Genomic DNA, 18,160 nt, shown 5'->3' with positions numbered 1-18,160 from the left:
AAACTGAGTAATCCACATATTAACTAATAATATGTCCATGAAATACTTTTGTAATCACCAAAATTTGATGAGGAGGAATATCAATGATTTAAGAAATAATCCACGGGTAACCGTTGGTTATTGCAGTAATAATGAACGGTATGGAGTTCCGATGCGTAGGAATTAAACCACGAGGGCGTAGCCCGAGTGGTTTGATAACATGCATCGGAACGACATTACCCGTGGATTATTTCGATTCTAACACGTTTTCATTAATAAGTTATCCGCGATTTAAAGGTTATAGATGAGAATTATATTAACCGAACGTCCTCCACTTTTCCGCGAAACATGACGTCACCACAACAATTACAATCAAATGACGTCGTCTTCATTCATAAAATGTGCGCGGACAATCAAAGTGACGTCACTTTAAACAACCGTTGGTAATAATAATCGGAGTAATAACCAACAGTAGTTTTTCTTCTTTGTATATAGAAAACAAGTCACGTGACGTGGGAGAATTTGCAATATACAAACAATTTAAGAGGGTATTTTACCAAATGTAATATACAAACAATTTAAGAGGATATTTTACCATATGTACAATATACAAACAATTTAAGAGGCTAATTAACCCAATGTAAATTCATTATGTTCTTTACCACCTCATCTTTTTGCATCCTTAATAAACAGGAAATACACAAGACGGCGCATTCCTGGTGTATTTATGGTATTTATGGATCTGTAAAACGGACCCATACCCGAAGCATTTTATTTGTTTTTAAATAAGTGCCTTACCAGGCTTTTTCCGCCCTATGCCACGGGTCCGAAATTCGGCCCCATTCCCAATGCAAATCTGGTCGTTTTTTTCCCAATTGATTTTTTTTTTCCCAATTCCAAAAAAAAAAAAAATAAATATTTTTTATTTTTTTACCTTAAAATATATAAGTTTACCTGATCCGGTGTAGAAAATAGGAAGTGTTGCATAATTAAATTATCTGTTTCATTGAATTTATTTTAAAAACTGTAAAATATGTTAATGATTATTTAAGATTTGCACGATTTTTTTCACCTCAAAAAAGGCCAGGCCTTTTCCCCAAAATCAGATTAAAAAACCTGCACTTTTCTCACATTTTCATAATACTTTGTAAAATTTTAATAATAAGTTATCAAAATAGTCGTTATTTACCAGTTAACAGTTCTTTGAAATATAAGAAACACTATTTACATGCGATAATTTTTCCCAATTGAGCCAATTTTGCAAATATTTTTTTCCCAAAATGGGGGTTTTCACGACGCCAAATTCCCAAAATTCCAGTGTCGAAAAAAGCCTGCTTACATGTATTAAAATTACAGTGCTTTCAACAAGAATTTATTCAGGCCCCCCCAGGCCATGGGGGGGGGGAGGGCTGCACCCTACATATGTGGATTTTTTTTTTACAGAGTGAAATGACGTTATGACAGTGCGTTATGACTCTTCAAGAAACAAGGGCTGTTTGTAAAACATGCATGCCCCCCATATGGGCTGTCCGTTGTAGTGGCAGCCATTGTTTGAATACGTTTTTTGTCACTGTGACCTTGACCTTTGACCTAGTGACCTCAAAATCAAAAGGGGTAATCTGCGAGTCATGATCAATCTACCCATGAAGTTTCATGATCCTAGGCATATGAGTTCTTGAGTTATCATCCAAAAACCATTCTTCTTTTTCGGGTCACCGTGACCTTGACCTCATGACCTCAAAATCAATAGGTATCATCTGCAAGTCATGATCTATCTAATGATGAAGTTTCATGATCCTAAGCGTATGCGTTCTTGAGTTATCATCGGGAAACCATTTTACTATACCGGTTACCGTGACCTTTGACCTAGTGACCTCAAAATCAATAGGGGTCATCTGCAAGTCATGATCAATCTACCTATGAAGTTTCATGATCCTAGGCGTATGCGTTCTTGAGTTATCATCCGGAAACCATTTTACTATTTAGGGTAACCATGACCTTGACCTTTGACCTCAAAATCAATAGGGGTCATTTGCGAGTCATGATCAATGTACCTTTGAAGTTTCATGATCCTAGGCCCAAGCGTTCTTGAGTTATCATCCGGAAATCACCTGGTAGATGGACCGACCGACAGACAGACCGACCGACCTGAGCAAAGCAATATACCCCCTCTTCTTCGAAGGGGGGCATAAAAACAGAAATATAGTCATTAACAACAAGATTTAACAAAAATTGTTTTAACCCTTTTCTGCATAGATACGCATAATCCCGTCTCGATTGATTCCTTAATACATCCATATGAAACCAAACTTTTCATCTATTACTGCCAACTTACTACTTTTATCGTTGCTACTCATTGCCCGATACTCTCGTATATTCCATTATTAAAAGGACATTCTGATAAATATTTACGATAAAAGTGCTCAAAATTTCCAATAAACACAAACATTCACCATTTGTTGTCAAATTTTGGCATATATGTAACTGTGTAAAGATGTGATAAAAAACGTCCAATCGGGGCGTTTTTTTCCACTAAACACGCGTAAATTGTCTGACGTGATGTTCCTGTTTTTATGCATTATAATTATTATATCTCAATCAAATTTCACTTAGATTTATAAAAGTATATAACTATCGTAAAATGATTTTATTCGTATAATTTGATATATTAAAAAGAATGATATTAAATTAGTTTTTTCCCAAATCAATTGACTTTTCACAGGAAAATATTCCAAAACCACAATGGCATTTTCCCCCAAAATGACAAAGAAAAGGTCTGACAACGGGTCTATGTTACCTTCTGCGTAGTCATGTCATCCTTGTCCACCACATCCTCAGCATCCTTGTTCTGACTCAGCAGCCACTGTAGCAGCAGAATAGCTTGATGTATTTCTTGTATGTATATTTAGGAATCAAACAAATTTATAAAAAATGTAATTAACACACACACGTTTATATAAATGTAATGAAAAATCAATAACAAATTTTCAACAGCATAAAACATGGCAAATTAATAAATCTCACATCAAGTGTTACATTTCTGTAAACATTGCGTACAATATCAATATATGCTCCTCCAAAGATTGCTTAAACAATTTCATATTTTATAAAAAAAGTATTCATCCATATACATTTCTTACATGGCATGGTGTTTATAGAAATGAAAGTCTAAAAATAGCCTCAGTTGCTATGTACATGTGCATCTATGTAGAAATATTAAATTTTCAGTTGAAATGCTTTGTTTTTCCATTCAAGAACTTTAGTTTACAAGAACTAAATTTTAGGACCATAATGACACAAACGTTATGACAACATAACATAATATGCATTAGATCTAATGTTGTAACAAAAACCCTCACATTGTATAATCAGATAACAATATGTGCACATAAATTATTTGTATCTTTAACTACACACACAATGTTGTATTGTAACATCACACACTATGTTCGCATGCTAAACAACACATTGTCATTGAAATACTAATCACTAATTACAACAACTAATACATACATGTACACACTATTCCACTCTGAACACCAGGATGTTGTCCCTCCTCTGTCCCACAATGATGGATGATGTAGTGCTGCTGTAGCAGACTGACCATGGCCTCCTCACTCCATCCTCCTGAGTAGCAAAAGTAGCCAGCTTACTCTCTCCCTCCCAGCCCACCTGTAGTACAGTGTCGGACCAGCGTCCACAGACCAGCACCTGGTCTGCAGGGGTCACATGTAGACCATGTGGGCCACCTAGTGCTGTGTCTGTGTATGTAGCCAGGAGTGTGCCATCCCTGGCCAGGGTGAGAAGCTTGTGCTGCCAGAAGCTGGTGATGTACAGCCTGTCTCCTGTGGGACTCACAGCACACTTCCTTACTGCAAAACAGAGTAACATCAAGATATTGAATTACTGTCAATGTTAAATAATCTTATTAAACATACTGCAGTGATATTGTATTACGCATATGTTGCTATAAAGAGGCCTTTACACATCTAAAATATATGCATACATTTCAATAATTTAATAGTTAAGCGTGACAATAAACTTCAGTAGCAGAGCTATTTAGTTAACGTTTGACATGTTGAAATGCGACTGTTGAGTAAGATATGAATTGAAGCAAAACAAGTACACAGATGGAAACAATTACACAAACTGAAACAATTGAACAGTTCTATCAACAGGTAAACATATTGTACATGTACAATCATTTTACAACCACAAAATTAAACCCAGGTCAGAAAGTGTCTCTCTCCCAGGAACACAGTTTCTATTTATAGACATGTCATGTAGTTACTGTCAAAATATTTCATTACTCATGTTTATAAATCAATAATTCTGAATCTTCTTTTGGCTACAATGTACTGTAGCATTCAAAGGGCACATATGAATTAAAGAACAATTTTTTTATAATACATCAGCAGGTTTTTTGCTATTACATCTGAATTTTATTTTATTATCATCTCACAAAGTATGTAACTATAATTTATATTATTTTTTCAAAATAACAAGATAAAGGCCTAATGGGTCAATATTTGTTGATTAAAAAAATAAATCCCAACTCGGTTCATTTAGTCAATAAAAATTCCCAAATTTGTCATTGTATGAATTTAAAATAACACAATTTGACTAGACTCCTTTGTCCACAATGGCTAGACAAATCCCTGTACATAATACACATGTTATCAGGATGGATTCACCATGATTCTTACCTGTATAATCACCTGATCTATCTCCATAGAGACTGCAGATCAGTTTGCCATTCAGTGAGTATTTGTACAATTCTTTACCAGAGGTGACAAAAAGGTCTCCTAGGTGATGGGCAATACCTCTACATTCATGTTGTAACTGAAACTTCCTGCCAGGAACAAGCTTTCCCTGGTTGACAGTGATAAACTGGACCTCATGTATCTTGCTATCATCGTCATTCACAGCCACAGCAACCTCATTCGGTGTGATCAAACATATGTCCCGTGGATAAGCATTCACATCCCAGTGACTCACCACCTGGTACTGCTGGCTCAGAAGCTTGACTCTCTTATTATCGAAGTCTGCAACCAGGACCTGTCCGTCTGGAAGAACACATATGCCTGAGATATCACATGTAACTGAATCACTTGGTATTCTCACATTGTGCACAGACTTCCGCTGGACGTTAAACGCCTTGCCTGACTTTCCTAGCAGAGTCAATGCCTGCTGTATTATATGCTTACATTTTATGCTGGCTATAAGACAGAGCTCCTTATTATCTCCAATTTTCTGAACAAGTTCATGGAATTGTGACAAGTCATTGTGAAGAGTGGTGCATTTATGAATAGAACTTGTAACTGACTCTTTAATACTTATAACTTCATCTTTCATCTCGTTAAGTTCCTTCGCAGTAATATTATCAAATTCATTCACGATAGAGAGAACACTCCTACACATCTCTTCTTTTAAATATTGCTCATTTCCGCCTGATGTACCCACAGAACTATTATCACATTCATCTATATAAGTATTTAAATTGCCAAGCATTTGCTCTATCATAACTGCACTATGTTCCTTGTATGTTCTCTGCAATGACTGAATGCTGGCCTTCTGACTGATTTGCAGGGTTTTAATTTCCCCCAGGACAGTTTCCAGCTCCACTGACAGCCCCTCTAGGCCTGTGGGCTGCGAGTTGGTCAGCTCCGAAATCTGGGTCACTTTACTGCACTGGCTGAAATAAACAATTAGTACATGTACATACTAAGGAATAGTAAGTGATATTATGTAATGCTTCAAACAAGTATAAAGTGTCAAATAAAAACATACATGGACAATAAATTAACGCTTCTTGGGCTTAACCCTTAAAGCGCTGGAGCTGAATTTTAAAGGCCTTTGCAAACAGTTTGGATCCAGATGAGACGCCACAGAACGTGGTGTCTCATCAGGATCCAAACTGTTTGCTATTCTGATAGTATTCTTTGAAAAAAATGAAGAAAATGCTTATTTTACAAATTCAGCAGACGACATTTTAGCAGACGACAAATTTCCCAGCATTCAAAGGGTTAATATGGAGGTATATAGATTTGCACTTTTCCATCCATCTGCGTGACTTTTCTGGCTTATATAACTCAACATGTATTCCTGCAACTTTAAAGTACAGTAACCAGGCATGTGAGCTAATGCACACCTCTATATGTTGTTTCTGTTGTTTTCATCATAATTGTAGTAATGTCTCATATTTATACATAAATGACATTTTAAAATATGTGTAGAGTGTAAAATAATCAGTATTGCTTGCTACAAGAGGACTAACACTTTACATAAATATTTATCATTGTGTAATTTTACCCACATGCATAGTTTGATATATCTGTACAGCTGATAGAGGGATGAACTAATCTTAAAGCATTACCCACCATGTGAAATTATGCACCTTGATATTTTTTTTTATTTTTTATTTTACATAAGAAGAGTTATGTGACAATCCCTTTAACCAAACAATAATATTTTTTCAATTGCGAGAAGCGTTACTCAAATAGAGGGATACTTCTACAGTAACATAGTAATTGTCAGGTTAACGTGTGCAACTCCATATGTTTGTTCATAATTTAAAGACATTTGTGCAGTTGTGGGACAAATTGGATTGTAGAGGTATCCATGTACTAAGAATACATTTCTAGTAGTTAATATTGTTTTCAGTTTTAGTATCATTGTACACCTTGACCAAACTATCCATAATAACACATGCAAGAAAAGATCATTAATGCTCTACCATCCCACAAAAAACAAGCATGACGTATATTAAATGTCTATTCCCAAACTCAGTATGTACAGTCTAGCCTGTGATGAGCGACATATGACATGCAACCTGGTCTACCATCTCCCAATATTTGTTGTTATTTAACCTCTTGTGATTATTTTGCTTTTGTTGTTGTCATGTGATCTATTTGTGGAAAAGTAAAGACGCCATTGTTAAATGTTTGAATGGTCAGGTTAGCGTGTGCAACTCCATATGTTTGTTCAAAATGTTCCTAATTATTCTTGAGTAATCATCAGGAAACCATTTTACTGTTTCGAGTCACTGTGACCTTGACCTTTGATCTAGTTACCTGAAAATCAAGAGGGGTAATCTGCCAGTGATGATCAATGTACCTATGAAGTTTCATGATCCTAGGCGTAAGCATTCTTGAGTTATCATCCGAATACCATTTTTCTAAGTTGAGTCACCGTGACATTTTAATTGTCAGGTAAACTCGTGCAACTCCATATGTTTCTTCATATTTTTTTGACATTAATGCAGTTGTCTTAAATGGGTTAAAATTCAATGATTAAATGCATTTAATAATAGCAGTACTGTAATATAACTTTTATCATCATTGAAAATCTGCTTATAAAATTATGGGTATAACAGGAACTAAAACTGACTACTAAGTCTTTATAATTTCATGTTATAATCTTCTGTGACCTTTGACCTATTGACCTTAAAATTGATTGACCTCTTAATTTTCCTCAATGTAAACACAAAACATGTTGCCTGGCTGTAGGTCAAAGCATTCCCTAGATATACTGTGGAACACAATTGGTCTACGGACCAACGGACTAAAGAACAGATGCAAAGCAAAATAACCCTGCTTCTTACAAAAGGGTCCTCTATTTCTAAATATAGTCTGAGTATTAACATTCTAGCCTGTGATAAGCATCTTATGACATGCAACCCAGCGATTTTTTTTTCTTCTTTATAAAGTACCTGTAAAGGTATACTTTCCCAATTGAAGAAAAACTACGAAATTCCAAATTGCTGTCTGAAAATTTCCAAAAAGAAAGACAAATTCATTCTTTTTTTTTCAAGAAGTGCATTTTTTGCAAGTTAACAAACAAGTACAAGAGGGCCATGATGGCCCTGTATCGCTCTACTGCTGAAAATATTCTTGGCGTGTGCAAATACTTAAATATAGGCCCTATTTAAGCACATGTACACTTTTGTGACACCCGGGGCAGGGTCAAATTTGACCCCAGGGGCTTAATTTGAGCAAACTTTGAAGAGGACTACTGTATCTCACTACATACAAAATGTGGTAGCCCTAGGTCCTAAAGTTAAGGACAAGAAATTTTGAAAGTTTTTACAAAATAAGCAAGATATAAGCATACACTACGGTGGTCGGTGATTTAGGCAAAAATCGCGGGGCGCGTAGTGTATTATAATCTGTCTACTCCAAATTAACATTGACCAACTCTAAAATATATTTGACCTCTGACCTTGAAGGATGACCTTGACCTTGAACTTTCACCACTCAAAATGTGCAGCTTCATGAGATGCACATGCATGCCAAATATGAAGTTGCTATCTTCAATATTACAAAAGTAATTGCAAAATGTTAAAGTTGGCGCAAACAGACCAACAGACAGACCAACAGACAGGGCAAAAACAATATGTCCCCCACTACTATAGTGGGGGACATAAAAAATGAGTTAATGGTTTTGTGTAGAAGCGTAGTGTTGAGCACCCCTTTACAGTTTACAGTTTTTAAATTATACTATGTTAATATGACAGAAGTGGTTTCATTTTTTTTTAGATGCTTGATCTACATTACAGCCAACGCGGAACAAACATAATCTGCGGCTACATGTACGCCACTACCCAAAATTTAGTTTGCGGCGGGCGTGTCGAGTGTTCACGGGCGTATTGCTGAGGCACTCGGCATCGATCTGCGCAACGACGCAGAGTCTGTTTTAACCTCGCATACTTTCACGGAGTAAATCCGCCGCATACATACTCGGCAAAAGATATACACCAACATTTGTGTAGCATAGAAAACTAGATTTATGCTACTTTCATATTTATTATTTTCACGTTTTAATAAGCGATATGGCACGTAGTGCGCTTTAACAAATTATCGTTGAATAAATTACGCACAATGTTAATGTTTCGTTCGATTCTGAAATGAGCTTTCTTAAATTTGTAATCCGCAACACGCTTCCGAATGTTAATGCAAATGCTACATTAACAAATTCTAGCGTCAAATAAACAGTGCTAAAATATCCTTTGTCTCCATAAAAAGCGCGCGAAAATTATGCAGACATGTACAACGTCGCATGGAAAGTTTGGGTGTATTTTGTGTTGTATAAAAACATTCATCACGTCAGGCGATTTATGCTTGTTCAATGGGGAAAAAAAAACGCCCTGATTGGGCGTCATTTCATCACATCTTTTAATGGTAACAAACGCCAAAATGTACTTGATACTTGAGAATAATTGGGAATAAGTGCGTGTCTTGAGCACTTTTATCGTAAATATTTACCGGAATTTCCTTTAAAACTGGAATATACCGGATTATCGGGTAATGATAAGGGATATCAACTGTAAAATATAAACAAAATGAAACTAATTTATATACACATAGTCAAACGATAGTTATAATAAGCTGATAATTAACAAAACAACAATTTAGTGTTGGTTATTGATGTGGCTTCAAACTGCTAATTGTCTCAGCTAAAATATAATAGCAAAAACAACAAGCAATTATAAATCAACCAACTGCTGGATTCTTGACCACTCGTATGTGCAAACACATAATTACGTGACATTTATGTGTGAAATACATACACTGCGGGCAGGAAACAAACTAACTTGGCCAGCCACATTAAATGTGCTTATATGCTAATACATGTTGTCGTAAAAATTAAACCCAAAACAAATATGACTGTTGATCGTTTTAATATAAAGACAATAATCATACAGTGCAATAATTAAACGCACAAAAAGTAACTTAAAGTACTTAAGCCGATTCTATAAATGACAATGGCAAATGATTATTGGAATTTTATTAATACATGCCTGTGATAATCGTATTTTGTTTTAATTAATTCGATTTTTTTTATTTGCATTCTTTATAAATAATAATTATGTATATCCGGATGACAGCAATTTCTTTAGAAATGGGAATGCAATCACTAAAAACAAAACAACAGCATGTTTTTTTATTAACTAATTTATCTATTTTGAATCTGTGCGCATTAAATTAATTATGATTATAAATATAATTATAATTGTTCTTTTTAATTTCTTTGACTAACTAATCATTTAAAAAAGATTTTGATTTGAAGATGTGCATGCCGGACTCTGCGTCCTGTCGCGGATAGCGGCTTGCCTCGGCGGAAAGATGCGAAGCTTCGCTGCGAAATGCTTTAACGGCCGACTCTGCATTGACTTGTTGCACATTGCCGCCTCGGATCGCAAAATAATGTTTGTTCCACGTTGGCTGTACTGTAATTAATCTATTCTATTTTTTTTTTAAACTTCGATCATTTTTTCCTCTTTGTTCTTTTTTTTGGGTACGAATGTCTTAAAATTTCACCCATGTTGTATTAGTCAAAGATTGTTGATGAATGTCCCAGAAGTGGTTTAAATGCAATGCCAAAAGCTTGAATAATGACAATAAGGATAAATCCAGAAATAAGCATTAGTGAAAAATATAATTGCCACTTAAGGCAAATGTGAAGTAAAGTACAAATGGACGGATTGGTCAATCAATATATACCTCACACATCAATCAAGGCCAGGGCATACATACTATAATTTTACTATCGACTGATAAAATCCTAACAAGGGCTGTTTGTAAAACACACATGCCCCCAAATGGGCTGTCATTTGCAGTGGCAGCCATTGTGTGATTACGTTAGAAACCATTTGACTGCTTCAGGTCACTGTGACTTGACCTTTGACCTAGTGACCTGAAAATCAAAAAGGGTCATCTGCCATCTGTCATAATCAATGTACCTATGATCCTAGGCATAAGCGTTCTTGAGTTCTCATCCAGAAACCATTTTACTATTTCGGGTCAGCGTGACCTTGACCTTTGACCTAGTGACCTGAAAGTTGCTAATCCACTGATAATTACGAGTAACGCCCATATTATATAAACTGGTATCACAGTTCATTTTTTATACTAACAAGTCATAATACTACACATAAACATTAAGAAAACACATTTACTCGATGAGATACATAAATTATCCGAGTAGAATTAAATTGCTACGTCATTGTAAATGGCGGAAGTATTGTAAATTAACATTGAACCCGCGTTCAATTAAAAAATGGCGATTCAAATTACAAGTAATGGTGATTCAATAACGGAAAAAGCATTAACTGGATGTAGCAAACATTTGATAAGGTTTGTTAAACCAGATAACAACAAGGAAAATTTGGATAATTAAAGTTAAACTACTACTGGTAAGGCATTCTTAAGTGTATATATTTCGGACATGTATAGTAATCGGATAAACAGTAATAGATATACAAGATGTTTCATGCATTAAGATTGTGTTTTTGTACAAAAGCTATCATAGGGATGATGATAATATAATGAGGATAAATATGTGATGGAACGGTGCTACTGGTACACTACGCGCCCTGCGATTTTTGCCTAAATCACTGACCACCGCGTTTGGGCAAACGTGGCAAATCGCAGTGATTCGCCGCAAATTGCTGTGAATCCACTCTGTGGTTGATTCACAGTGATTCCGCGGTGATTTCACTGTGACCATCTGGCAATAAAGATCAGCTGTAGAATCATTGCGAAACACCGCAAATCGCCGTGATTCGCTGTAACTACTAGACTTAAATTTCAACTTATTAACTAATGTCATCACTATTGACGATCACATTAGATCGCGAAAATGTATTCCAATATGAAAGTAAACAGCGTACTTGCTGAATGTGGAATCCTGATTTACAAACAATATCTTTATTTGTTGAAATAACAATTGTACAGTACGGCTCACACAAAACCAACAAAGTTTGCAGCTACAGATTCTTTTGTTCTCAATGTTTCTCCGCAGCCACAACGAGTATTCACTCCGAAAGAAACAGGTACATATAATAACCTGATATTTTTACTTCTACGCGATTGTTTTAACATTTCGTCAGCTTCTCTGCATACTTCATACAATTAGCATCGGATGTTATCTGTCAATGATTGTGTAGGTCTGTAACCATACCAAAGAAATTTACATAGTTTAATATCGGAAAAGAAACTTGCTTTAACCGTCAAAATAAACGATATCTATTTGCTTAAGAGTTGCTAAAATACACAGACGACACAAATATAAATAATGTCGACCATTTAAATAAAATCAGGGCCCTCACACTACTTTGGGGGAAGGGGTCCGCAGCCCTTAGGAGGGGGAATTTTCGCGGCGTTTCCCTTTTTGGGGGATTTTTTTACTTACTCTCTCATTATTTCATTTGTACATGTTTGCACTATATTCATTGCATTTTTCATAATTTAGTATGTTTGAAAAGATTAAATTGAAATAGAATTGAGATTTAATAATCATGAGACACATCTTTCTATTAAAAAAAAAAAAAAAAAAAAAAAAAAAAAAATTTAAGGGGAATTTTTCCCCAAAAAAGGGGAAAAAAGTATCCTTTTCAGGTGGGGGACTGCCGCCGAAATTCGGCGGCAGATTTGATAGATTGAGGGCCCTAAAATCAAATGTTAGTTTATTTGTAAAAGGAATACTTTCACTTCGTCCCGATTTTCAGAAAATGACTTAAATGTGCATCTAAATTTAAATTAACACATTGCTTCAGGTGATGTACGCGTCTCCAATCGCCATTGGGCTGCTAGATCTATTTAATAAAATAGTAGCGTGTAAAATTCATTTGATGGAACAATAGTAAACGTTTGTCTTTACTATTTCTCGAGTTGAACAGCATATACTTTTGAAAATGGAAGCTGTGATCATTCGGAATTGTCGTTATTTTAAATGTTTCAAACATAGTTTGTTACACTTAAAATTAGGCGGTGAATCGTTTGATTTGGTGGCATTCTGTTTCATTTCGGACCCCATGCAATTTTTCAGATCATAATCTCTGTGCTTTATTACTCGAACTTGTTAGTTTCTGACCACGTGTGCTACTGAATTTAACCATTGGACTGTGTATTATGGTCCATGCAAGTTGCTTGGACCCGTTTGATGATCCTTAAATGTTAGATAAGCATGTGCACTGTTGATTAAGTTGGTTAGTACAAAAGTTCTACTGAAAACCGCCGACTGCATCTTTGTTTTGTTATCCAATCAAGCCCCAAACATCCAATATCCTGTGTATTACCAGAAACAAACTTAAGATAATTTTAAGCACGCGTCCTCTGTCAAAACAATGATTGTATAGTGGTTAACATTTTGAAGTAGCTCACACAGTTAATTCCCATATATGCTCTCAGAAAAAGACTTAAATTGCTTTAAACATTTAAAATAACGATATTTTTTTTCATCAGTATTGCTAATATATATATATATAAAAATTTGACAAATTTAATAAACAGATATTGGTTTATTTTCACAAAATAAACTCGCTTTCTCGATTCCAGAAAATGATGTGTACATGTTGCATAAAATCTAAATATAAATGAAGTTGTTTATTGGTCGTTGAAGAAGATTATGAACTGTACATGACATTTAAGTGTGTAGTCAGTATACAGTACAAAAATTGTTTCAATAATGAAGGAACTGAAACAGCGTAACGGTTACAATACAGCTTGTATGACATTCTTTAGGACTCTTATCGTCAATATTAACCAGAATTCGCTTTTAAAATGGAAATAGGGCATATGCGGGATTATCGAGCAATGGATAAAGATGGAAGAAGCTGCATGTATGTGATTGAGACAGTTGAAACATATGTATCGGGGAATTGAGAGACTCGGGGGAAAATACAACGATTACATTACAATCAGTTATGAGTTCTCAATGGCTTCAAACTGTTAATTGCATCAACAAGAGGGCCTAAAAGGCCCAAGGTATCCCCCGCAACATATGCTTTGTTTGAGGATGGGTGCAAATTGGACGGATGAACATAATGATAGATGGACGGACGGAGGACAATTACACAAAACTAAGACAAAGGAAGGTTCTTAAGCCTTCACAATTTATTTAGGTGAATAAATAAGTCGTGCGTCCGCCAAAACACTTCCAAGATATGGCTCCGGACACAAAAGTGCCGGACGGACGGACAACGCCAAAACAATATCCCTCCGCCTCTGTCGCGGGAATATATTCATACCAAGTTTCAAAGAAATCCGCCAAAGTGCTTCCAAGATATGGCTCCCGACACAAAAATGCCCATAGTAAAAAGCATTTTTTCAAGATACAAAGGGCCATAAGTCTGTTTTTAACAGATGGTGTACAATGCCATTTGGCGTGCATCATCCTCTTATGCATATCTATACTCATACCAAGTTTAAATGAAATCAGCCAAAACACTTCCAAGATATGGCTCCGGACACAAAAGTGCCTATAGTAAAAAGCATTTTTTCAAGATACAAAGGGCTATAAGTCTGTTTTTAACAGATGGTGTACAATGCCATTTGGCATGCATCATCCTCTTATGCATATATATACTCATACCAAGTTTCAATGAAATCCGCCAAAGAACTTCCAAGATATGGCTCCGGACACTAAAAAGCATTTATTCAAGATACAAAGGGCCATAAGTCTGTTTTTAACAGATGGTTTACAATGCCATTTGGCGTGCATCATCCTCTTATGCATATATATACTCATACCAAGTTTAAATGAAATCCACCAAAGAACTTCCAAGATATGGCTCCGGACACAAAAGTGCCGGCCGCGAGACGGACGGCCGGACGGCCGGACGGACGGAGAACGCCAAAACAATATCTCTCCGCCTCTGGCGGGGGATAAAAAACGCAATTATCACTCCTCCGGTTGCGGTATCATACAGCTAGGTGCGAACACTGTTTTTTTTATACGCAGCATTTAAAAAGAAAAAAATAACCTGTCAGGGACATGGGTGTGAAATACATGTTGACATTTTCAAAAGGCTACTCTCTTATATCTGCCAACAATGCTAATAATTCCATATTGCTATAATCTCTGTGAAGATTAGACATGTACATGTAACGCCGGAAAATCGTTCTTGAGTTATCATCTGGAAACCATTTTACTATATTGGGTCACCGTGACCTTGACCTTTGACCTAGTAACCTCAAAATCGATAGGGGTCATCTGCGAGTCATGATCAAAGTACTTATGAAGTTTCATGATCCTAGGCCTAAGCGTTCTTGAGTTATCATACGGAAACCATCTGGTGGACGGTCACATACGGACCGACATGTGGACCGACATGTGCAAAACAATATACCCCCTCTTCTCTGAAGGGGGGCATAACAATATATAGGGCTCTTAAACCAGGCAATCACTTTTCTAGGTTATCGAAGTAATCTAGGTAATCATAAGTAGTTTCTTGACAGCTTTAATTTTTTATTGCAGCTGGATAGAGATTTCTTCAATATTGGCAATAAAACACTAGACAAAAATTCTAGTACACATATTAGAGGTAGTCTTGTCTAAAAGGCTTGTGAAAATTGCTCATGCAGTGTGACTGGTCTGACAGTGATTATAGAGCTCATAATTTGTGTTGAATGCACTTTGTTTTACAAGTTAGAACAATACAATCATAAATCAAACATGAGCTCTACTTTGGACAAAGAATCCAGTGTATAATATAAATCTATTCTATAATAGCTCCAAGCTTAAAGACCTGCCATACCTGAGCATTTAATATATACTAAAATTTAGTTCTGTACTGTTTGAATTGAGACCCACCTTCCAACTTCTTGTTTTTCTGATGCATGGTTTTTAAGGACACAGGTTATAAATGCCATCACAGGAAATATTTAACTCCCATGAATAAGAAGTTCAGGAAATTTCTTAATTATACAGTATTTCTGCGAATACAAATAACAACTCCAGAAAAGACACAATTTCAAATTAATTTCATAAGTCATTTCTAAAAATTTGAAAGAAAGTGTTGTCGAAAAATTGAATTGTATTTGATACTTTTCACAAAAAATTCAGCAAATAAAAGTGTTTGTTAAAATACGATATATATAAAATTGACAACTTGACAATACTTAATTCTCATTTAAATTGTGACATAGATTATTGATATTTAAACACGTATGTGCCAAATTATTCTTGAAATAGCTGTGATTATTGAAGGCACACTTTGTGCAGCACAGCTGACTGTGGTCATCACATAACATTTCAATTCTGTCCTCCCTGTGCACTTCACACTTTAATATAAGTTCCTCCACCTGCTTCGAAACGGCCATTTTTTCATGTCATTCCTTCCATACGCTGAATGTTTTTTAAACCACTTATCATGCAACTGAATACATTTCCCACAATAAAATTTCAAACAATTGTTTTGCAGCAAAAACCTGCATCCGATTGCTCTTTGCATGACAAACAAATAAAATCGTTTACTCCATCGGATCCTATGGCAAGAGAAGACATAGAAAAGGCTGCCATTTTTATAATAGACTTGTAGCAAACAAAACGTAACAATTTGTTTATAGGCAAATTCTTAATTTAACAGTATCTCTGTGAATATGAATGAATAGTCCAGATAATACATAATGTAATTGTTTGTGTATTAAAACAGTCAAGAAATCACGAATTATGTCTTGATTAGAAACCAAGATTAACCTTAACTTTTTTAACTGAGTACAAACCATCTTAAATATCAAGGGATATTCAATGGTCTGATAGTAGTAAACAGTGTAACTTTAATGGGACTATTGGGTCACTGGAGTATTGAATATACAGTGAAACCTAGCTATAACGGCCACATGTGCACGCCGTGTATTTCGGAGTAAACAAATCGTGGAAAAAACAGTGGATTATAATAAAAAAGATAAAATTCCATCAATAATTATTATGGATTCGATTATCAGTACATATTTAAACAAAATAAAAATACTTGGAAATAAAGCAAGAACGTGCCAAATAATCGAAATAAAAGATCAATATGTCCATTAATGTTAAAACATGTAAAATTTTAGTTAACTAACGTATTTGAGGAAAAAATTCAAATGTTTTAAGAGTCGGATGCCAAATTATCATGGACACTTGTTTAACCCATCATCTCAAAGACAACGGCACTTCGATTCCAGATTACTCAACACTTTTTACCAGATACAACAAACTCTATTTAATGAATCAGAAATGCATAATTCGCTGTGAAAACTGTTATAGTAAGCAGGCAATAAATAAAAATGTGTGTACTGACGTAAATTAAAAATGAATTACCAAAACATGTTCTTATCCTTTTGGAATATGATTTCGTATAAATGTGATAGACACACGTGAAACTACTTCGATATGCCTAATACCATAAAATTTCCCGTTTTCGAGTCACCAAACAGCTGGATCTTCGCATAGTACACACGCTTAAACAATTTCAAATTACATTTAAAATGTAACTCATTAGACATATCAAAGGTGTTAATTTAAAATTGTTTAACCTTGTGTACTATGTAATTTTAAATAACATTCTTTGTAGTGATACAGCCGATCTAAAGCATGTATAATTATGTCCTAATAAAAGTACGAACGCCGCTTTGAAATTTTATAAAAAAAAATTGACCTTGAAGGATGACCTTGACCTTTAACTTGCACCACTCAAAATGTGCAGCTTCATGATAACGCCGCTTTAACAAAAATGTTGACCTTTGACCTTGAAGGATGACCTTGACCTTAAAGGAGGACCTTGACCTTGAACTTTCACTACTAAAAATGTGTAGCTTCATGATAATGCCGCTTTGATTTTTTTTTTTACCTTTGACCTTGACGGATGACCTTGACCTTGAAGAATGACGTTGACCTTGAACTTCCACCACTCAAAATGTGCAGCTTCATGAGAACGCCGCTTTGACATTAAAAAAAATAATTTAACCTTGAAGGATGACCTTGACCTTGAACTTCCACTACTAAAAATGTGCAGCTTCATGAGATACACATGCATGCCAAATATCAAGTTGCTATCTTCAATATTAAAAAAGTTATGGCCAATGTTAAAGTTTTCGGACGGACAGACGCCATATATTTGACATTTGACCTTGAAGGATGACCTTCACCTTAACCTTTCACCACTCAAAATGTTCAGCTCCATGAGATACACATGCATGCCAAATATCAAGATGCTATCTTCAATATTGAAAAAGTTATGGCCAATGTTATAGTTTTCCGAGGGACAGACACCATAAAGTTGACATTTGACCTTGAAGGATGAACTTGACCTTTCACCACTCAAAATATGCAGCTCAATGAGATACACATGCATGCCAAATATCAAGTTGCTATCTTCAAAAGTGAAAAAGTTATGGCCAATGTCAAAGTTTTTTTCGGA

The 18,160-nt window shown here is 35.4% G+C and overlaps 1 protein-coding gene across 2 annotated transcripts in view; it reads right to left on the bottom strand.

Moving 5' to 3' along the window:
• The window catches only part of LOC127864228 (uncharacterized), a 40,188-nt gene that overhangs the window by 12,698 nt on the left and 9,330 nt on the right, over window positions 1-18,160 (bottom strand). The window contains exons 2-4 of one of the 2 annotated variants that reach the window (XM_052403918.1): window positions 4,686-5,674; window positions 3,493-3,851; window positions 2,777-2,842 (exon numbers count right to left, since the gene is read on the bottom strand). In XM_052403918.1, the coding sequence (XP_052259878.1) occupies window positions 3,502-3,851; window positions 4,686-5,674 (1,339 nt within the window). In that variant the 3' untranslated portion in view covers window positions 2,777-2,842; window positions 3,493-3,501. Of the gene's footprint in view, window positions 1-2,033; window positions 2,113-2,776; window positions 2,843-3,492; window positions 3,852-4,685; window positions 5,675-18,160 lie in introns of those variants that run through there. The other variant, XR_008041603.1, reaches the window with a different exon arrangement.

The sequence above is a fragment of the Dreissena polymorpha genome, chromosome 1 (genome assembly GCF_020536995.1).
Source record: "Dreissena polymorpha isolate Duluth1 chromosome 1, UMN_Dpol_1.0, whole genome shotgun sequence".
Lineage (NCBI taxonomy): Eukaryota > Metazoa > Mollusca > Bivalvia > Myida > Dreissenidae > Dreissena > Dreissena polymorpha.
This window is presented reverse-complemented; position numbering and strand designations above follow the sequence as displayed.